Source organism: Mixophyes fleayi, chromosome 2, assembly GCF_038048845.1.
Source record: "Mixophyes fleayi isolate aMixFle1 chromosome 2, aMixFle1.hap1, whole genome shotgun sequence".
Classification (NCBI taxonomy): Eukaryota; Metazoa; Chordata; class Amphibia; order Anura; family Limnodynastidae; genus Mixophyes; species Mixophyes fleayi.
In genome coordinates, this window is record NC_134403.1 from 89,089,306 (window position 1) to 89,112,673 (window position 23,368).

Genomic DNA, 23,368 nt, shown 5'->3' on the forward strand with positions numbered 1-23,368 from the left:
AGACAACACCTTATGAACTATACAATAAACAATATTTTGTGGTAGCATTTCTGCTTACATGCACTGGGGCCTTGGGCTTTCCATCTTCCTTCCATGGTCTAAAGACATACCACTATGTAAATTGTCTTCTAAGTGTGTTTAAATTTTAATCTCCACTGGGGCAGTGTTGTTATAAAATTGCAATATATTAATCATTCAATAAAAAGAAAAGTAGAAAAAAAACCTTGATTTTCTGCGCTATATACATACTGTACATGTAATCGTATAACAGCCATGACATGTTCCAGTTTTCTTTATTACAAATCTGTAATCCATTACACATACACTTATCACATTAGCTATCTGAAAACCTTAGTGTATGTATTGGAGATGACAGTGGACTACAGACTATTGCTACAAGGCGTGTCATGTGATTCTGTACAGTTAGGATAATTTTTTGCCTGTTATCTAGAACTGATGTATTTAACATAGAAATGCTATAACCATAAAAGCTTATAGTGGTTCAGACACAAACTCAGCAGACTTGTGCAAATCATGTAATTGATCAGTACATGACCTCTATTTCACAGCCTGAAACATTAGAATTCATGGAAGTCGGGACACAAGTAAACAGATATACAGGCAAAGACAATTGTGTTTCATCCTTGTTAGGCATAGAGCCTTCTAGTGTCTTAGTTGTTAGCTTAAGTTTTCAATACAGAATGGGCTTTCTCCTCTGTGTGAAGGAGGATATTCAGCAATTATTAGAAGACGTTTAAGTCTTCCTATGACCCAGATCTGGCCAATTTTCAAGAACATGTCCTAGCGTACTTTGTGTCCTGGTTTAGGAAGGACAAAGGCAAGTACTGCATCCACAATGAAAGTTGGCATGTAAGAAGCAGGTAGCCACACCAGTTTGGCATCCCAGCCTGGACTGTATCTTGTGCGAGGGTATGTGGCTTGTAAGGCATGCTCAATGGACTTCGGCACTTTGGAGATGTCAGGATCACAGATGAAATTCATGATCAGCCTTTGCACTTTCATATCTAATTACAACAGAAATCAACAAGGTAGATTAAAAGGTGGAGAAAAGGTACATTGCAGTTTAGATGTTATAGACAGAAGTCACAAGTAGAATATACTCTAACAGACAAAAAACACACTCTCAATATGTGTACATTTGGCCAAGATCCCCTGGAAACTGCTTATATGGAGGAATATACTGGTATTAATTGTAAAAGAGCCTGCTATGCCTGAAAGTGTTGTTACAACATCTCTTTCCAGACCTAGCCATGCTATGGAAGCTGAGAGCAATATAAACATTCAATACTTAGTGGCGCCACTAAATGAGTCTTCCTGGTTAGTGCGTGCGACACTGACCAAGGTGGTGGCTTCTAGACTGGCTCTGCTACCCATCACACCCATCAGTGGTCTACATGTTGTCGCTATAAGCAATACTGTGTTATTTTTACATACCTAGCCTAATTAGTTACAAGACATCAGTGATATATCACAAGCATCAGTTATGGTATATATCCACTGGTGTTTTTTTAAGTGCATTTTTTAAAGTAAAATGCATGTAAATGGCTCTGACACTAGCAATTATTGTTATTAGTGTTACCATGTTACCATACCCAATGGCGTTATTACTTGGGTTCTGGTGCAGTAACATTTTTCAAAAGATGAAGAATAAAACAATGTATTTAGTAAAAAACAAAACAAAAAAAACTCAGATTCTAGACTAGGGACAGCTAGAATTGCATCATGCATACAGGGGGGAAAAAAGTGTCTCTCTGCAGAATTTTTAGTATTAAAGATCAGAGGCAGCCCTTACAAACCAGAAACAATTGTCACATTGTGCACCCAGAAACATACACTGCTGGTAATATACGTCCCCATAACTCCTCCTCGTCTCTGCTGGCATCTGGTCCCAGAGCTTCTGCAGGGAATGCTCAATAGAATCCAAATCGGTTACTGCGGTCTTAAAGAAGCCAGGCTCTATGATACAGACCTTAACTCCAAAGTGCCGCACGTCTCGTCTGTAGCACAAAAAAGAAATCATATACAAAACTTAGTGATCACATAACACCACCTGGATCGGAGGTGTATATTGAGAGACATTTTCTGAGGGACTAAATTTATAAATGTCGCATTGTGCACAATTTGTTTATAAAAATGTTCTATAATTCTAAAAAACGAAAAAACAACCTCCACCAGATTACCGGAACCAGCAATTTACGTCAGACAGCAGACAGTTTTAGCTGCAGTACATTGTACTGCTGATCATAAAACAAAGCTATTGCATAATAGCAAAATGTTATGTATTGTAGGCCTGTGATTCCAAGTAGGTTCAATCCCCATATTAAAGGGATTCCCAAGAACAGCTATTAGTAGGTTTGTGTCACTATATCCCTCACTACAGCCATGGATCTCTATGACATAAGAGAAGGTATGTAACCTTGTTGGCAAGTTTTGGGAATTTCACTGAGTTAACAAAAATAGATTAAAAAAAATAAGGATCACTTTGCAGATGTCTGGGACTAACACTTCTGTGGACTGTCAGTGGAAATATGATACAGATGAAAAGAATGATTTTTGTTGCAATTTTCTTTCTATTCTACATTTCTGTAATAGAATGAAATTACAACGCATTGAAATGCGTAGGTATAATGTGCAACTGTGGGAGTTCTCCACTAATTGAAGGTTTGTTTATTTACAAAGGTGAACATTTAAAGGATATAAAAAAAAAATAATAAATGATAAAGCACTTCCTATAAAATGATTATAGCTTGTTTGGAGTAATAAAAGTTTACATATATGCATATGATTTCAGGCTAGCCCCAAATAGTTACCTTTTGTTCAGATATCCCATATTCCTTGGCTGGCAGTTCCTCCCTAATGCCAGCGGCTATGCAAATTATGAGACCGCATTGTAATTGTGGAAAAAAAAAATTTGAAAGAAAGAAAATGCCTCTTTCCATTGTAACATTTGGGAACGTAATATTATTATTATTATTATTATCATCATCATCATAGATTTGTAAGGAGCCACTGTGCTCCGCAGCGCCGTACAGCAGAGAAAAAAGTACATATATAAATCAGGGACATACAAGGCAGACAAAATAAATGCAGACATGAAAATAAAGGGTATGAAGGACCCTGCTCATTAGAGAGCTTACATTCTAAGTGGAAGAGGGCACAGCTGAAACAAGAGGAGTAAATGTGTTTCAGAATGGAGATAATACAAACTAAATCAAACTAAAAGTCGTTAAAAGCTTCTATATTTATTTTTATCCTATAGGCAGTTAGCCGTATCCATAAATGCTGGTTTAAAAGGAGCAATGTGGTTTTATATGTAGATGAAATTACTATAATAGGTTTTACTGAAAGTGTGTATAAAATGCTGATTGCGCTTTTTACCTCAGACTGTCAGAGAACGCCTCCACAGCATATTTAGAGACACAGTAACCACCTCCGTTGGCTGATATCCTCCCAAGTACGCTGGCCATGTTAACAATTCGACCTTGTGCCTGCTTCACTAGTGGCAGAAACCCCAGTGACACTGCAATTGTGCCAAACGTGTTTACTTCCATAACCTTACGGTACTCCTCTACTGTCATCCATTCAGTGGGGCCTATCGGATTGGCAATACCAGCATTGTTGACCAGACCAAACAGACCTATAGAAGAAGACATGAAAATAAATCATAGCCTCAGTGTCCAGTAATAGTAATTATTTCATAGTAGAGAACCAGCTGAACTTTTCACGTCTCATTGTAACAGTTTTAAGGAGTCTAGACTTCTTCCAGGTAGTTTGCCCTAAATTTGTTTGAATTTTATGGTAATAAAAGATAGTATTATAAAAAAAATACTAGGAATTGTACATCATGGACCATTAATGTTATAGCAACAGTGGCAGTGTAAGACCCTCAGCCTTACACACCTTTACTGTGCTGTATGGATTAGAGAGGAAGATAGCAAATAGCCTGACAGTTTGTTCTGCTCAATCATGTGGGGTGAAATGATCTCTTACAAATAGAGTGGGTAAATCTGTGTCACATGGATGCAGGTTACACTGCTCAGGTCCAAGAGGAGCGACCGGGCTATGGCCCCACCCATCTCCATTAGAATCCACCACTGTCTATCATAAAATACAACCCATGTATGTATGACCTGTGAGACCTCTAATTGAATACAACTGGAAAAATATACAAGACAATATAGACTATGTTTATGGGGGTATTTGTTCTCTCTCCATCTGGCATACGCAGCGGACTTGCTTTCGTTGACGGCCCAGTGTCTTTGTTCTTGGCATGTGCAGAAGGGAATAATTGTGTACGATACGCAAAAAAAACAGAGATACGTCCCTTAATGACTCAGGCCCCTCGTGTCTAATTGAATCTCCCCCATGTCTCACAATAAAAAAATGTGTATATATATATATATATATATATATATATATATATATATATATATATATATACACACACACGTACGTACATACGTACGTACGTACGTACGTACGTACGTACATACATACACACACACATACATACATACATACACACACACATGCATACATACATACATACACACATGCATACATACATACATACATACATACACACACACACACACACGTGTAAGATGCACACACCTTCAATAATACGGTCTTGGACAAAAGTTTTGAGAAACAAAATTAAACAAATATTATTTGTCACAAAGTGGGCCACCTTAGTTTTTATAATGGCAATTTGCATATACTCCAGAATGTCATGAAGAGTGATCAGATGAATTGCAATTAATTTCAAAGTCCCTCTTTGCCATGACAATGAACTTTATCGCAAAAACATCATTTCCACTGCATTTCAGCCCTGCCACAAAAGGACCAGCTGACAACAGGTCAGTGATTCTCTCATTAACACAGGTGAGAGTGTTGGCGAGGACAAGGCCGGAGATCACTCTGTCATGCTGATTTAGTTAAAATAACAGACTGGAAGCTTTAAAAGGAGGGTGATGCTGCAAGGAAACGCATGTAGTCATCATTGCATTGCACAAAAAGGGAATCACAGGAAAAGATATTGCTGCTAGTAAGATTGCATCTAAATCAAGCATTTATCGAATCATCAAGAACTTCAAGGAGAGAGGTTCAATAGATGTGAAGAAGGCTTCAGTGCTCCCAAGAACGTCCAGCAAGCACCAGGACCATCTCCTAAAGTTGATTCAGCTGCGGGATCGGGGCACCACCAGTGCAGAACTTGCTCAGGAATGGCAACAGGCAGGTGTCAGTATATTTGCACGCACAGTGAGGCGAAGACTTTTGGAGGATGGCCTGGTGTCAAGAATGCCAGCAAAGACGCCACTTCTCTCCAGGAAAAACATCAGGGGTAAAGTCATTTTCTCTGATGATTACCCTTTCAGATTGTTTGGGGCATCTGGAAAAACGCTTGTCCGGAGAAGGAAAGGTAAGCGCTACCATCAGTCCTGTGTCATGCCAACAGTAAAGCATCCTGGGACCATTCATGTGTGGGGTTGCTTCTCAGCCAAGGGAGTGGGCTCACTCACAATTTTGCTTAAGAACACAGCCATGAATAAAGAATGGTAACAAAACATCCTTCAAGAGCAACTTCTCCCAACCATCCAAGTACAGTTTGGTCATGAACAATGCCTTTTCCAACATGATGGAGCACCTTGCCATAAGGCAAAAGTGATAGTGGCTCGGGATCAAAACATCGAAAATTTTGGGTCCATAGCCAGTAAACTTCCCAGTCCCATTGAAAATTTGTGGTCAATCCTGAAGAGGCGGATGGACAAACAAAAACACACAAATTCTGACAAACTCCAAGCACTGATTAGACAAGAATGGGCGTCCATCAGTCAGTATGTGGCCCAGAAGTTGATTGACACCATGCCAGGGTGAATTGCAGAGGTCTTCAAAAAGAAGGGTCAACACTGCAAATATTACCTCTTTGCATAAACGTAATGTAATTGTCAATAAAAACCTTTGACACTTATGAAATGCTTGTAATTTTACTTCAGTATACCATAGCAACATCTGACAAAAAGGTCTAAAAACATTGAAGCAGCAAACTTTGTGAAAACCAATACTTGTGTCATTCTCAAACTTATGCCCATATGACATATAGACTGTGTATATATATTTGTGTGTCTATATATATATATATATATATATATATATATATATATATATATATATATATATAATACATTATAATGATACATATCCCTCCCCCTAGACACATCATACCCCCCCAGACACAGCATATTTCCCTCTCCCAGACAAATCATACAACCCCAGACACATCATACCCCCCAGGACCTATCATATTCCCCCCAGACACAGCATATCCCCCCCCAGACACAGCATACTCCACCACCCCCAGCCCAGCATACTTACCTAAGCTGAACTGGAACTCTGTGCATCAAGAGCTAAAGCTCCTCCTCCTTGTTTTCCAGGCTGCTGTGACAGTGTGTGATGTCACACACTGTCCGGGGACTGGGAGCTGGGAACTGTTTATCAGACAGTATGCAGTGGCGCACGCAGGGGGGGTTTCTGGGTCTCCAGAACCCCCCCCTCCGCTAACTAAGTGCCCTCCATAGTGGCACTGTCCTATACAGCAGCCGCTGCGCTGTAAAAGAAGCGTCTGTGGCGGTGCTGTATTGCGGGCGCATGCGCAGCAGCTCTCTCACAGGGTTTTTTTTTTTGTCTGGGGTCACTGACAATCCTGCGTGCGCCCCTGGTGCGGGTCCCGGGTCCCCAGGCAGGCCGGGCCCCGGTAATTCGTATCTGTTCCACCCCCTCGGTGCTCCCCTGGCCATACCATCACTTTTAAATTTCCAGTTTGACCACTGGTTGTAACACAGTACAAGTGTCAGATGTGAGCTATTCTGCATTCTCACATATGTCTGTGTTCTCTTGTGTGTGCGTGCACAGTGCAAGTTTACATATTTTAAGCTACGCAAACAACCATAAGTCCAACTCTTAATCAGACCCTAAATGAGCCCACAAATCACAAAGTCTAGTTTAACACCCTAAACATTTTAATACTACATGCAATCCGCCAACATAGAGAAATGACATCTTACACACAGATTGCTCTTTACACAGCTTTATTACATTGCCCTCTTACTGGAAATCATGGACATTTCTTCTGAAAGAGAGATAACATTTCTCCACTCTTCTTCTCAGTAAGATGACATCAGTGTAGTTATGTATGCATTTTTTCATAAAAATGTCATTACAATGTTTCCAATGAGAAATGTTTAGGGGAAAAAACAGGGGTGTAGTACCAATTAACAGTACTGACTACTCCGACAGAGAAGAAGACGACAGGAGGACACAGAATGCATAGTAGAGCAACCTGAAAAAAAAACCTACTTACCAGGATGCAGAAGACTTCATGGGGCGACTCTCTGTGTTGCCGACTGTGCAAGATGACGTCATCACAAACCGTGACTTGTCTTAAAGCGGCGATGGACGGTCCCAGCTATCATTGATGTAATGTAAGTATTATTTTAGGGGTTAGGGATATTAGGGTTAGAAGTTAAGATTAGGGTTAACCCTAACCCTAACCTCTAAAAGAATACTTACATTACATCAATGATAGCTGGGACCGTCCATCGCCACTTTAAGACAAGTCACGGTTTCTGATGACGTCATCTTGCACAGTCGGCAACACGGCGAGTCGTCCCATGAAGACATCTGCATCCTGGTAAGTAGGGTTTTTTCAGGTCGCCATACTATGCATTCAATGTCCTCCTGTCGTCTTCTTCTTTGTCAGGGTAGTCAGTACCATTAAACTGACTATCACCGAAAAGCAGTAGATTGATAAAGAATTTATTTTCAAGGTTTGTTTCATTACAACTTCATCATAGCTTTAAATACAAAATAACAATACCCACTAAAAGCATGTTAAATATGGTTCTATTGTGACCAATCACTTGTCCCTCTTAAGTATTATATAAAACGGACTTTCACATTGTAAAACAATGTGAATTTGGTCTGTCTTGTTCCTATTGATTACATTTCACCTATAAACACATTTGAAGGAAATGTTATTGTTCATAACAATGTCATTATTTTATAATTCCCCTTAAATAACCCTCAGTTTTCAGTGGAGACTTTGCCTGATTAGAGTATTATGACCTCAGCAGTGACATCACAACCAGCTGGATTCTAGTGTCCTACAGCTGCTAGGCAGTAAGGAGGACAGACACTTGCCGTCATGGAGAGAAGCATGGTAGATTGGTTGTACCAGCGGCAGTTATTTGATATGAACAATATCCTGAAAACCAACCAGGAACATTGTAATGAGAAGCAGGATGAGTGAGTACAGATCTATGGTGTACAAAGCATATTGTGGGGAAGAGAATTGTACGCCTCCATTGAGGATCATTTTAAGTCAAACCTGTAGATGATTATTAGTATTCTGTTTATTAGACAAATATCTAAACATGGTCAGTGAAATGGAGCATTATAATAATAACACTGCAACACTGAAACTTTATTCAGATATCTCTGTCTAATTAAAAATTTAATATAATTGAGATCTCCCCAGCAATCTGTAGTCGGGGGTGGAGCAAATAAATATTACAGATTATTCCCCTTAGAATGTTTCAAGCTCATACACAATAAGGTGCACAAGGAACTTATACTGAGAAGTATTGAAAATGAAGTGTTTATGAATAGAATTAAAAGCATTGCTGCTGTCCAATACCTCACACCCAAATAAATTGCTTAGTGGCTAGTATTATATATATATATATATATATATATATATATATATATATATATATATATATATATATATATATATATATATATAGTAATCACCAACCAGGGTGGGGTGTAATGTGCTCCCCATGTTTGTGTGCGTGTCCTCTAGATGCTCCAGTTTTCCCCCTCAGTTCACAGATATACTGGAAGGTTAATTGGTTAAGCGAGTGTTTGTGTGTCAATGACAGCGATATAAGGGTGTATGCTGCACTATAAATAAAGGATCAAATGGAAAGGACTATTAACAAAATGGAATAGTTCTATATAACTGAGTGTTGTTACAAGCTAAATATGTGGAATTAAGTGCTCATGGGTGACGTGAGATATGGAATGGGTGGAGCTAGTAAAGCTAAGTGGCTACAGGTATGTGCCTATGTACATGGCATGTACCTTATGTGCTTATTTACCATTCTTAACTGTAGTAGATAATTATTAGCTCCACAATGATAAAATTCATGGAAGACCCTCTGAAATATGTTTTTTTCCCCCAGAGCTCTGAAGAAAACAAAAAAGAAGAAGAAAAAGTCTCGTCGAGCATTAGATGCAAATCCCTGCATACAGGAACAGGCTGGTTCCAATGCTGATGAGGACTCAGGTGAGATAGAACCCACCACAAGAAGAATTCCTGAGAGATACAGCAGCTTTCACAATGCTCTCCAATCTAGGCGAAGCAAATACAATTCGTCCAGACGCTTTCTTCCAAGAGATAACAACATGGAAGCAGCAGGCTCCCTATTAGAAGAACTGGGAGATGAAGCTGAGGAGTCACTGGGTGTCACCCTAGAAGCTGAATCTTCTGTACCAACAGACACAACTGTTGTCCTGATGAGAATGAAAGTACAATATGAAATCTATACTGAATATTCTGATCATTGTAATTCAATTCAATGTTTCAGTAGTGAAACTATTATTTACTATCATTGTTTTTAAATAAAATTATACAATGTGAAATATAAGGATGGCAGAATGCGTAATTTCTCCAAAGTATAACTGTAAACTAATGACCAAATGTGTCCTCTAATAGTCTGCTTTAGAAAGAGGAAATGTTACCAGGGCTCAATACGATGGGGACAACCCATGACCCATATAACCTGTGAGGATGAGGTAACTGTGCATTCACCTGCTGTCACCAAGTTCTGTCTTGGATTCATTTTATGCTGAATGTGCCTCACCCTTCAGGGGGGGGGGGGGGGGGGGGGGGATCTAGGAGAACTCTTACCTATCTTCCCTTCAACACAATGGGGTCTGTTTATCATTGCTGGGCAGTGGGCAGCAGTACTTAAGGATCCGTACTGCTGCTATTGAAGAATACTTACCCGTCGTGTGATCCTCAGTGAAAATCCCTCTTTGCAACGAAAGGGACTGGCTCCATTGAAGAGACAGAGTTGACGTCATGCACATGCGCCGATGTTTTGTCGCTCATGCGCAGTAAATCGGACTCTGGCTATGGAGTATGAAGTTTGCGAAGAGGATCCTCTCCAGCAGGACCAATCTCCATTGGAATAGGTAAGTAACGCCATCCTGAGATTTGCTTTTCACTGCTTGATGAATAGGTTTAGTTCATCGTCCCCATAAATTTTCCTTGGGCACGGTGTTAACCAGTTTGAGGTTGCTTAAGGCCAGAGAAATCTCTAATTTCTCTGGTACTAAGCCTTTGTTAAATGGGACGAAGCAGTGAAAGAGCCTTTTTCAGACACTGTCGTCGATTGTAGGCACTTCACCGCTTCATAAATAGACCACAAAGTGAGAAAGCAAATAGTAAGGGGGAAACCAAACTAGTGTATTTACTCAAATTGGAAAAAAGAGCATGAGGACACATCAATGGTAAAAAGCAATGTGAGGGCAATAAAAGTTACGGTTGACAAATAACAATGACTAATCGGCTTAGTGTGCCCTGATCAACACCATGTAAATATCAAGAATGTGTATACACACACACTGGTATATATGCTTCCACTCTGCGCTATTGCCACCATAGTGTCACACACCAGACTCTCATTTCCTGTCACCTCTCTGCTGTCTTTCCAAGCTGTCTCTTTGGTCCTCGGGCTCTGCTGGTTTCAGATCTCTCTGCAAGATGCTGCCCAGTCTGTCTCCACTCCAGAGATCCCTTTAGAATCAGGGTATGGGCACTGCCATCTTGGATTCGGTCACATGATTCCTCCCAGCCAATCAGGGCATAGCAGCCTCCACTCCAGGTTTCCCTCCAAAGCCAGTTCCTGGCAGCTGCCATCTTAAATATGGTCACCTGATCCATCTTGGCAACTCAGAGTGCTGCTTCTGCCCAGCTGACCGCAGTCTCCAATAAGGAATCCTCAACTACTATAAAATTACTTCCTGTAGCCTTTACCTGTTGCCAGTGCAACATTCTTATTTTAAACACCAACCTGGTTCCCAGCAGTCTGCAATCCTTTCTCCTGTTTCAGATCAAACAGGTCAGTCTTCATTCCAGCTCCATTCCGGTTCCAGCATTACCAGTTCCATTTTGGTTCCAGCATGTCAGCTCAATTCCGTTTCCATTCCAGTTCCAGCATTACCAGTTCCAGCTATCTACTCATGAGCTGCCTTCTACACTAGATGAACTAATTTTCTTGTGTACTAAAGTTGATTTATGCTTTCAGAAACATGAACTGGAGAATGGAGAAAGTAAGGGGTGAAAGGGTTAAGCCGCATCACCACCATCGGCCCTGGAAGTCCTCACCCAAGCGATGAGCCCATGCAGGAGAACCGCACTCATTTAGCCCAAGAGGAACATCAGAGACGCAGACAGGCGAACCTATGCCTTTACTGTGCAGCTCCGGGACTCTTACTTGATTCCTGCCCCAAGCGTCTGGGAAACTCCCACTCCTAACTAGTGATAGAGAAGTTAGGTTAGGAGTGGTCAATTCTTCTCCTCAAAAATCTGATTGTGTACTAACAATCACTCTTGAACATGCTCAGCGAACCAAGAACCTCTCAGCTCTTCTTGAATCTGGTGCTGCTGGAAACTTTATTACCGCCACAGCGGGTCAAGAGTTGTGGTTACCCACAGAGCCGTTACCTTGACCTTTCTACATCACGGCAGTGGATGTAAGTCGCATCTCAAATAGTATCATCACCCACCAGACTCACCCTCTCAAGATTACAGTGGGGGTTCTGTACTCAGAATTGCTTAAGCTTCATATTAATCCTAAAGCCTCACATTCCTTAGTCCTAGGTTTACCTTGGACACCGGTTACATAACACCCAGATTGATTGGACTACATCTCAGATTACATCCTGGGGTGTATCTTGCCAGAGCAGGTTTCTTTTTTGTGAAGAAAAAAGATGGCGGTCTCCAATCCTGCATTGACATAGCAGTTTGAACTATATTACCATTAAAAATTGTTATCCTTTGCCCACTTATAACAGAACTGTTCGTGTCAGAGGTGCCACCATCTTTACCAAACTAGATTTAAGAGGGGCTTACAATTTAATTCGAATTTGTGAAGGAGACAAATGGAAGACTGCTTTTAACACTAGTGATGGGAACTAAGAGTACCTTGTCATGCCATTTGAATTGAGCAATGCCCCAGAGGTATTCCAGTATTATGTCACTGAAAATTTCTGTGACCTCCTCAAAAAAACAGTGGTTGTCTACTTGGACGACATTCTTATCTTCTCCAATCATCTGGAATCACATTGTGCCCATGTCAAAGAGGTTTTTCATAACTCTGTACCGACTGGCTCTTTTGTAAATTGGAAAAATGAACATTTCGAAGTACCACTCATCTCTTTTTTAGGTTACATTATTTCTGGTACCGATTTACAGATGGACCCAGAGAAACTCAAGACTAACTGGCCTCTTCCAACCACACTCAAGGCGGTTCAATGCTTTCTGGGTTTTGCGAACTACTACAGGAAATTCATTAGAAATTTCTCCACTCATGTGGAGGGGCTTTTGGTAAGGGCTTTCATCATATTTCTTCAGTGTGCCACAGTAGACATTGTGGTCGATGCGGAATGTAAAATGTAGCTGTAGCCTCCTGATCAAGGGCTGAATCTAAGGTTTGGGTGTGGAATTGCCAGATCAGGAGAGAAGAATGTAGATGTTAAGGAGAGAAGTGGTCATAGAAAGTTGGAGAGTTGTTGATAATTAAAAGATGTGAGAATGTTGCGTTTATGAGGAGGCTTGGTAGAGTTCGACAGCAGAGAAGTTAAGGTAATGGAGGTGAGCTTGCAGGTGATAGGGTGATCTGAGAGGGGAAAATTAGTTTTAAAGAAAAAAACCTGAACATAATCTAGAGAAAACAAGATGAATGTAGTGGCCATTCCGATGAGTACAAGAGTCAGTACACTGAGAGAGGAGGTTAGTGAGAGTAGTCTGGAGGCACAAGGGGAATGTGGATAATCAACGGGGATGTCGAGATAACACAATCCGAGGGAAACATTTTAAAGTATTTATGGTTTTTCTCTCTGAATATAACAATTCATCTAATTTAATTAAGAAAATCGTTCAGATAAATTACCCATTCTTTTATCTGTTCCAGTTTTGAAATATAATTTTAAAACTGTTCCATCTATTGTCTTTCAGAAAGTGAATATGTTAGATAATATGTTACCTCTTAGCTCTTTTAGATCCCAGAAAGCCAAAAGAACTGGAGAAGCAAACTTTATTAATACTTGGCTCCCCCACATCTCCAGAAGATATGACCTAACCATTCTAAAATGTGTTGGTGCAACGGTGGAGGTGTGGGGTACCTTATGCATGTCTTTTGGTCGTGCCCGGTTATTCAGTCCTTGTGGCAGGAGGTGTTTGACCTTGCGCAGAAAGTTAACTCTATATCCTTAGCTCAGACACCACTTGCTGCCCTCCTTCATCTATATCCTGAACAATTGCCCGAACATTTCAGATATATTTGGGGGCATATCTTAGTAGCCACTAGAGCAGTAATTGCGCAACTTTGGAAACAGTTGTCCACCCCTACCCTTCATAAAATTATTATGATGATTCATTATAGCTTTCAAATGGAGACTTTAGATGCTCCATATTCAATGTCACCGTCCTCCCCAATTGTTAAGTAGATATCTTGGCATGAATTCGCATCTGAAGGTAAAGGTTCTAGATTAATTCATCCTCTAAAAACACATAACCTTTTAACTCAGGCCCCGCCAGATCTACTTCCAACCTCGAGCTAAACATTAATAGTCTTTATTTTCCCACCCCGTAGGGATACTGTTGTTATGTCTTCGCAAATATGTTGTATGGTTTAATATACAATGTTATGTCTGCTTCCCACTATGTATCTCCCTCCTCCCCCCCTTCTTTTTTTTTTGTACCCCTCTACCCCTTACTTTTAAAACTCCAATAAAAATTATTGATGTTAAAAAAATACTTGGCTCCCCCAGAAAACTTTAAGCTGTTTCTTATGAGGTGGCTCTCAGTGTATAACCTGCTCTTATCTATCTATATATATATATATATATATATATATATATATATATATATATATAGAAGTTTGTTCGTTTGTAGGCAAAAATCTTCGACACCCCTGCAACAAATCGGATGAAACAAATGCGAGGTGGTTCAGTTGGATCCCAGACAGATTTTAAATGATTTTAGAGACCCAGTTGGACCTCCCAGTAGTGTACACTGGGCAGAACTTTGAACCAGGGAGCCTGTTCTGAGCCTTCTACTGGATGGATTTGGACGGAAACCTTCACAGACTGATAACATTGGATCCCAAAAGACATACTAGGGGCTTTAGGTCTCAGTCGGACTGCCTGTTGGTGTATGCTAGCCAGAAATTTGACCTGTTCTGGGACCTGCACTTGATGGATTTGTTTTTTTTTGCATTTGGCCACCCCTGCACCGATTGGGATGAAGCCAATGTGAGGTGGTCCAGTTGGATCCTGGGCAGGTTTTAAGGGGGTTAGGGCCCCAGTCGTACCTCTCATTGGTGTACGCTCAGCAGAATTTTGACCCGGGGAACCTGTTCTGAGCTTTCCACATGTTGGATTTGGACAAAAACCTTCACAGACTGGTAAAATTTGATCCCAGAAGACATACTGGGGGAAATGAAACTAATACAAGGTGGTTTATTTTTATCCTGGCTAGGCTTTAGGAAGTTTCAGGTCCTGATCAGACCACCCATTGCTGTACACTGCTCAGAGCTTTGACCAGGGGAGCCTGTTCTTAACCTTCCACTGGATGGATTTGGTTTGTTTGTATTTCCAGTTAAGTATTCAGACACCATACACCGATTGGGATGAAACAAACGTGATGATACATGGAGATATAGAGACAAATTCCCCCAGCACACTGCTATAGCCAGCAACAGATCTGCTATTTCACCTGTAGATAAAAATGCAAAAGTCTCAGTTGCACACATTTGCAAATGTATGTTGAAGCCACCCACCACGCCAAAGTGCTTTTGCTAATAGGGTGGTCCTACTCTAAACAATGAGAGTCCCATATATTTGGGCCATACATATGTGTTTTTAAATTGAGAGCTAACTTACCAAAGAGGTACCCCAGAGACCTCCAAATAGCAATCCAATGTCAGTACTCCCCCTCAGCTACTGACACCAACATGCCTCTCAGACAAATACAGAACTGGTAATTGCTCAAATCAATTTATAGGCTAAAACAGGTGCATGAAAGGGTGGGGTTATCCTAAAAGGAAAAAACTCAAATATATGGGACTCTCATTGTTTAGAGTAGGACCACCCTATTAGCAAAAGCACCTTGGCGTGGTGGGTGGCTTCAACATACATTTGCAAATGTGTGCAACTGAGACTTTTGCATTTTTATCTACAGGTGAAATAGCAAATCTGTTGCTGGCTATAGCAGTGTGCTGGGGGAATTTGTCTCTGTTTTTTCCTTTTAGGATAACCCCACCCTTTCATGCACCTGCTATAGCCTATGAATTGATTTGAGCAACTACCAGTTCTGTATACATGGAGATATCTATGGGCTCCATTTCCTCAGATTTGTCATCAGTAATAGTGAGTATTATCAGCAGAATGTGATGGTTATTTCTTAACTCTATCTTACTTTATGGGACAATATTAGGGCATATTTGGGAATGAAACTCTCACTCCTCTCTCTCCGTTCAGAGGTTCATCAAAACTTGGTAAATTATATGGTGAGGCATTTCATGAATGTACAACATAATGTATTATGTTGTAAGAAGGTCAATAACAGCAATTACTTCAACTAGACACAATTTTATAAATTGTAAGATCCCTGTATATGGATATGTAATTGTTGTATGGCAGCTAGAAGTGATATTACCTCTGGGATACGGTATGTGTTTTACTGTTACATAAAATGGCTGCTATGATGGAGGCTAATCTGATGTGTTACCAAAACTGGCATCTCTGTGGCTCACATCTGAGAATCTATTTGTGCTGGTTTGTATACTTGTCTTAATTTTATTGTAATTTTAATTTACTTCATGAAATTATATTTAGTAGGGCCTTCTTTGTACAAATGAAGGAAGATGATTTGGGGCAAATTGTTGTCCTAAAGAAATTTGCGACACCTGTAAATTTATTTTATTAATTTTATAATCTAATAGCTATTAATATTAATTATTGTTATAACATATCTTAGTATACTCTAATGTTATCATCAACATTTTAGTTTATTTATGATTACTTTTTCAATAGTTGTATGCAGGGCTGGACTGGGACTAAAAATCAGCCCTGGCATTTAAAGTACACAGGCCCACCTCAGGTCCAGAAGGAAAAAAATCGTGAGCCGTCGCGCAGCGGCGGCGCCATAAAGGGCGTGGCCAACATGGGGCATTGATACATACATTATAATAAAACATTACATTTATCATGCCCTCCCAGCCACATCACGCCATCCCCCCAGGCACATTATGACACCCCCAGCCCACTGTACTTATCTATGCTGCTGACATCCATCAGGGTGGGAACTTCCTGTAGAGTGAACAGGGAAGCTCTTAGTCTCACAAGATTACCAAATCTTGTGAGACCTAGAGCTCCTCGACTTGCTCTGCAGGCTGTGTCCTGTCCAGGGACTGGGAGCAACTATCAGATTCCTCCTGCTAACCAGAGCTGGATTAACGCTCGGGGGGCCTGGGTTATTTAAGACAGGGGGCCCCTATTATGTAACATGGTTATCATATTAGACACAATGTTAGACAAATACACAAGCAATACTGTGTGCAATACTGTTAGGTGCCCGCAGCTTTGCCTTCATAAGCAGTACAGTGTGAAGTGGGACTTACCTCCCAACTGTCCTTGTAGTCTGATCAAATCTCACTAAACGAGACAGTCATCAAAATTCGGGACTTCCCCAGCTGTGTTCTTGTCACTTACACCACCTGTGGCTGCTGGTGTCTTTAGTTGCTGCTTGTCTGGATCCTCGAATGCTGAAAGCCCTATTTGTAAAAAAAAAAGGGTACATGTAATTTAGAAACCTCCAACCAGCCCTGGTGTTTAATCAATGCAATCCATGTTTTATAATTAGGCCTCCCTCCAGCCTCAGCATTAAAATTGTAGTATTCACGTTTAATAAATAAACCTATATACCTCCCTCCAAACAACCCCAGCAATAAATTAAATCGCATTTACGTTTAAGAAATATACCTATTTCCCCCAACCATCAATGCCATTAAATAATTCCTATTCACATTTAATAAATAGACGTTATTTTTCCCCCAAACGGCCCCACTTTCAATTAATAGCCCCCAAATCATATTATGCCACAATAGTGCCCCAGTTCGTACAATAGTTCCCCCAAATTATTTTATACCACAATACTGCCCCCGGTTAATATTATACCTCAATAGTGCCCCCAAATCATATTATGCCATACAGTAGTGCCCCCAAATCATATTATGCCATACAGTAGTGCCCCAAATCATATTATGCCATACAGTAGTGCCCCAAATCATATTATGCCACAAAGTAAACATATTAACAACACTAAATTACATTTGCATAAAATGTGAGGTTATATAAATATCCAGTAGGAATATACAGCCCTCCCCTCCCCCGTGTGGCATCCTCACTTTTCTCTCCCCCCCCTGCTTTCTGTGTGCCATTCTCTTTCCCCTTTTCCTGCTTTCTGTGTGCCATTCTCTTCCCCCTTTTCCTGCTTTCTGTGTGCCATTCTCTTCCTGCTTTGTGTGCCATTATCTTCCCCCTTTTCCTGCTTTCTGTGTGCCATTCTCTTCCCCCTTTTCCTGCTTCTGTGTGCCATTCTCTTCCCTCTTTTCCTGCTTTGTGTGCCATTATCTTCCCCCTTTTCCTGCTTTCTGTGTGCCATTCTCTTCCCACTTTTTCTGCTTTCTGTGTGCCATTCTCTTCCCCCTTTTTCTGCTTTCTGTGTGCCATTATCTTCCCCCTTTTCCTGCTTCTGTCTGCCATTCTCTTCCCCCTTTTCCTGCTTCTGTCTGCCATTCTCTTCCCTCTTTTCCTGCTTTGTGTGCCATTCTCTTCCCTCTTTTCCTGCTTTCTGTGTGCCATTCTCTTCCCCCTTTTTCTGCTTTCTGTGTGCCATTCTCTTCCCCCTTTTCCTGCTTTCTGTGTGTCATTCTCTTCCCCCTTTTCCTGCTTTCTGTGTGCCATTCTCTTCCCCCTTTTCCTGCTTTCTGTGTGCCATTCTCTTCCTTCTTTTCCTGCTTCTGTGTGCCATTCTCTTCCCTCTTTTCCTGCTTTGTGTGCCATTATCTTCCCCCTTTTCCTGCTTTCTGTGTGCCATTCTCTTCCCCCTTTTCCTGCTTTCTGTGTGCCATTCTCTTCCCCCTTTTCCTGCTTTCTGTGTGCCATTCTCTTCCCCCTTTTCCTGCTTTCTGTCTGCCATTCTCTTCCCTCTTTTCCTGCTTTGTGTGCCATTCTCTTCCCCCTTTTCCTGCTGTGTGCCATTCTCTTCCCCCTTTTCCTGCTTCTGTCTGCCATTCTCTTCCCCCTTTTCCTGCTTTGTGTGCCATTATCTTCCCCCTTTTCCTGCTTTCTGTGTGCCATTATATTCCCCCTTTTCCTGCTTTCTGTGTGCCATTATCCTCCCCCTTTTTCTGCTTTCTGTGTGCCATTCTCTTCCCCCTTTTCCTGCTTTCTGTGTGCCATTCTCTTCCCCCTTTTCCTGCTTTCTGTGTGCCATTCTCTTCCCCCTTTTTCTGCTTTCTGTGTGCCATTCTCTTCCCCCTTTTCCTGCTTTCTGTGTGCCATTCTCTTCCCCCTTTTTCTGCTTTCTGTGTGCCATTCTCTTCCCCCTTTTTCTGCTTTCTGTGTGCCATTCTCTTCCCCCTTTTCCTGCTTTCTGTGTGCCATTCTCTTCCCCCTTTTCCTGCTTTCTGTGTGCCATTCTCTTCCCCCTTTTCCTGCTTTCTGTGTGCCATTCTCTTCCCCCTTTTCCTGCTTTCTGTGTGCCATTCTCTTCCCCCTTTTCCTGCTTTGTGTGCCATTATCTTCCCCCTTTTCCTGCTTTCTGTGTGGCATCCGTCACCCGCTATCTCCCCCCCCCCACCCCACCGTTTTACTGTACTTACCTTTTCATCTTCTTTTCTCTTCCTGTTTCTGTCTTCTTTCTTCTTCTGTTCCACGCTCCTCAGATCCGGCCGACTCGACAGTGCAGCGCGCAGCGCTGCCCATGTGATCTGGTGGCTGGTTCCTGGGGAGGAGCCAGCCACCAGGCTGTCAATGCACGCTGTGTCAGTGCATGGTGTACGCTGTCAGTACACCGTGCACCGACTGCCAGGGACCGGACCGGCCCATCTGTCCATCGGCCCTTCTGGCATTTGCCAGAAGTGCCAGATGGCCAGTCCGGCACTGGTTGTATGGTTGTTCCATTAGAGACATTTTCAGATTACTCCATGATTATAACATTCCCCTTATGTGCCTGTATATATGTATGTATATAATCATCAGTACATCTCTGTATAATATGTATATACCCAGTGCTCAAAGTGTGCCGGTATGAGATGATATGTCATACCATCACTTTTAAATTTCCACTGTGACCGCTGCATATTGCCCTAGTTATTCCTGTGCCATAGAGACAATTTGGTCTAGGCCTCTGGTGGATGAAATAGCATTGTCTTGCCCTATATCAATTTTTACTATGTGGTCCAGTCATACCATGTTCCCCCTCTGTGAGGTGACATCGGGAGTGTCTTCATTACATTTGGTACTTTTGTGTGGTTGAAGCTTTGTTTTAGTTTGGGCAAAGTGAACTAAGGAATGCATCTCTCCTCCTATGTGTATAAAAGTATAAGACAAGACGTCATCGCCACAAGCTCTGAGTTAGTGCAAGAATCAGGTCCTTTGGTCGAGTGGAAATGTGGCCCTTCTGCCAGCAAGGAACGCCCCTAAAATGCACTCTCTCCACCCCTTCATCTCATTACAATGATCTTGGTCCACAAAATGAAATCTTGTTTTTGCACTGCTCCCTTAAACTACACTTACAGGAACGCTCTCAATCCACCCACAATCCTTCCATCAGTCAGTACAAACTTTTGTTTCTCCATCAAGGAACACAAAGTCCATAATGAGGCACTTGCCGTATGCGGAGAGGCCCAACACACTGCATGACACGTACAATGCATATGTATACATAAAGTCCCATTAGAACGCACAGAAAAAAAATATGCAAAATGATTACATACATTAACACCTGTTAATCATATAATCATTAATGAAAATACATTAACGTGAAAACATTAATGCAAATAGGCAAATAAAACATAGCTTCTTTTTACAGTAGTTTATGCGGAAATATTTCACTGATAATTTATATGAAAATAAATTGTATACTTTACTTTTAAAGTAATCATTTGAATATATACATTATTATACATTAGTTACGCTGTTGAAATTCTCATGTTACATATATATATATATATATATATATATTTATTGTTTCAGGGCACATGATCACCATTGCTTTCTGATTTTATATCCTACCTCTATCTCCCACCTCTGCCTTCACCCACTCCACTGCCCTTTTGATGCTATCTGGGCTGGTGACATTCAGTAAAGTGACTTTCAGTCCCATAGGACATGCTTTTTGCAGGTCATCTGCTCCAGTTTGTGTGAGACATCCCGCCAGGACCTGAAAACCTTTTCTGTTTAGTCGTTTGGCCAGCAGGTTTCCAAAGCCTGTGTCACAACCAGTGATAAAGACATGTTTGTCAGATAACCGTGAAATTGTCTGTCTGTCTCGTAACAGCCATCCAATAGCCCATGCAATGGCAAATAGAAGCACGTAACACCACATGGAGTCCTCGTAGAGCCCTATTACGAAAAAGAAGAGAGGTGAAACATATATAGAGGTGATTATATTTGATAAGAATAAAAGAGACTAATTTTTAGGCCATGTCACACTGGGCTATGCCGCTTTTGGTTATGTCCCAAATGTATTTGAATATGACTGTGTACACATGTAAGGCAGAATACAGTGTAGCCTAATATACCTTTTATACAGTACAATACCCATGCAAGTATATTGTATGTCCTATTGCCCAAGTATACACTATGCCCCACTCTGGCAGTGTGCCAGAGTGTTAGTTTACACTATGCCCTAATATATACAATTGCCCTGTGCCACGAACAGCAATCTGAACAGCTGGCTGTGACTGGTGTTACCTTAGTTAATTAACAATGAATACATTTTTCCTGCCACCACAAAATATTTATTATGGTGTCCTTACGTTCACCAGAACCACTCATTAATGTTTCACACTTAAATTACATACATAGGTAGCATGAGCCTCCCTTGACTTCGTAAGTTCACACAGAATCACGGAGACATACGCTAGATTAAATATGTTTAGACTCAAAATGATTCCAAGGCTTATTTAAAAAAGGTAATAAAGAGACATATAATATGTTTTGCACAAATTAGTTTTAGAAAATAAAATAGGAAATAAAACCAGAATCACAAGTTCAGGAATTGGGGTGTGAGGAATACACATTGAGAATAATGGCACATTTCAGTCTTGACAGACTCTCCTCAGAAGCTTTTAAACCCTACTTACAGCTCTTCACCCCCACCTTAGGAATTATATTTTTCACCTAAGTTAGATTGATGGCCAAAATGACACAGGGCTTTGAAATAAATCATGGATGTCCTGAGACCTAGCATTTTTCGCAGGACCTTGAATTTTCACCTCTGCTCTTCTGCTTAAGTAGTTTACAACTTTGGGCTTCAAACTCCGCCAAACCTTTCTCTTCCTGATCTGGCTAACAACAGCCACAGAAACAAGGGCAGGCAATGGGTGTCGTAGCAGAAACCCATTGTAAGCAGCCTGTGCTTTAACCAATTACGGCTACTTTCTAAAGGTTACCAGGAACTAGAGCAAGGTTCCAGCTGGAGGATGAGCAACTAGAGACCCAGACTTTTCACTCATAAAGAGGAAAAATCGGGGGTAACCAGATAGATGGTAAGCCAAACAATATAATAATATAAAATAATGTATAAAGTCAACTAAATATTGTTACTAACAGGGGCAGGCTGGGCTGGGGGGGGCATCTGCCCCCTGGGCTGGTCCCACAGTGGGCTACCTTGGGCTGGGTCAATGGGCCACATGCATTTTTTTCCTTTAAAATAGGCTGCTGAGTTGAGTCTTACCCCTCGGGCTGAAATTTGCCAGCCCTCCCCTGTTAGTGAATGGAAAAAATTGTTCTCCGTTTACCAAGAAAATAATTATATTTGTGCTACACAATACCTACCATCTATCTTGATTTAGGTGGACAGACCAATGCTCTAAATGTTGGGAATTATGTCCCGTTCACACACCCTGGGTGCGCATAGCAATTAATGGACGTTTTGTGGGGAGGTGCAAACAGAGCGATCTAGTACTTCACCATAACAAGCCACTCTCCTGGGATTGTGGCCATGCCCAGATTGTGACATAGCCACGACCCGTTGTTACGCAGTCATGACCTGTTGACAATGGTCCCTAACGGACCCTGCTAGACATGCACCTGTCTGCCATACTGTTGTGCCACAGTCCTATAATATTGCTGTATTTGTTTGTCACACCGGTTGCATGAGACCATATGGTTTTTTACTAACATGTCATTTAGGTGCAACATTCTCTCTAAATCACAGACACTTATTTCTGATTGGTTGTTGTGGCTCAGTGCAAACTTTATACCTAAAAGCAATGTTAGTTAATTAGCGCTATAGTGCTGTTTGTTGTTGCTTTTAGACATGCTTGCAGACCACATACTGGAACACCAGAAAAAAATGCATGCAACAAAATTGCATGTAGATGGATGCAATTACTCGGATTACAATGCTAAAATTGCTAATCTAGTGTGGCCCTTATATATCCGTAGGATATTTCTAGTTTCTTTTTTTTTGCATAATACAAAAGATGAAAGACCTCATTCACTGCTGTCTTGGGGAATATTATGTGAGAGTATGAGATCACATCACACCTGTTCCATTACTTATGTTGCTATTTCTGTGCCGAAAAGAAATGGAAAAAGAGCTGGTGCCATATTCTCACACTTAATTAATGTAATAATATATGCAAAAAGCATTTACAGCTTTGCAACACGTATTGATAATGCACAGAACACCACTAAGAACCACAGACAGCATTGTATACAATAAAAAGTCAAACCTCCATTTCGGTCTCTTCAAGGGACT

At 41.1% G+C, this 23,368-nt stretch overlaps 1 protein-coding gene across 2 annotated transcripts in view; it reads right to left on the minus strand.

Moving 5' to 3' along the window:
- Positions 1-277: 277 nt before the first annotated feature.
- RDH5 (retinol dehydrogenase 5) overlaps positions 278-23,368 on the minus strand; it is a 51,295-nt gene continuing 28,204 nt past the window's right edge. For both annotated transcript variants that reach the window (XM_075199603.1, XM_075199602.1), the window contains exons 2-5: positions 20,674-21,003; positions 3,400-3,658; positions 1,855-2,018; positions 278-1,025 (exon numbers count right to left, since the gene is read on the minus strand). In XM_075199603.1, coding sequence (XP_075055704.1) covers positions 802-1,025; positions 1,855-2,018; positions 3,400-3,658; positions 20,674-20,986 — 960 coding nt within the window. In that variant the 5' untranslated portion in view covers positions 20,987-21,003 and the 3' untranslated portion in view covers positions 278-801. The remainder of the gene's footprint in view (positions 1,026-1,854; positions 2,019-3,399; positions 3,659-20,673; positions 21,004-23,368) is intronic.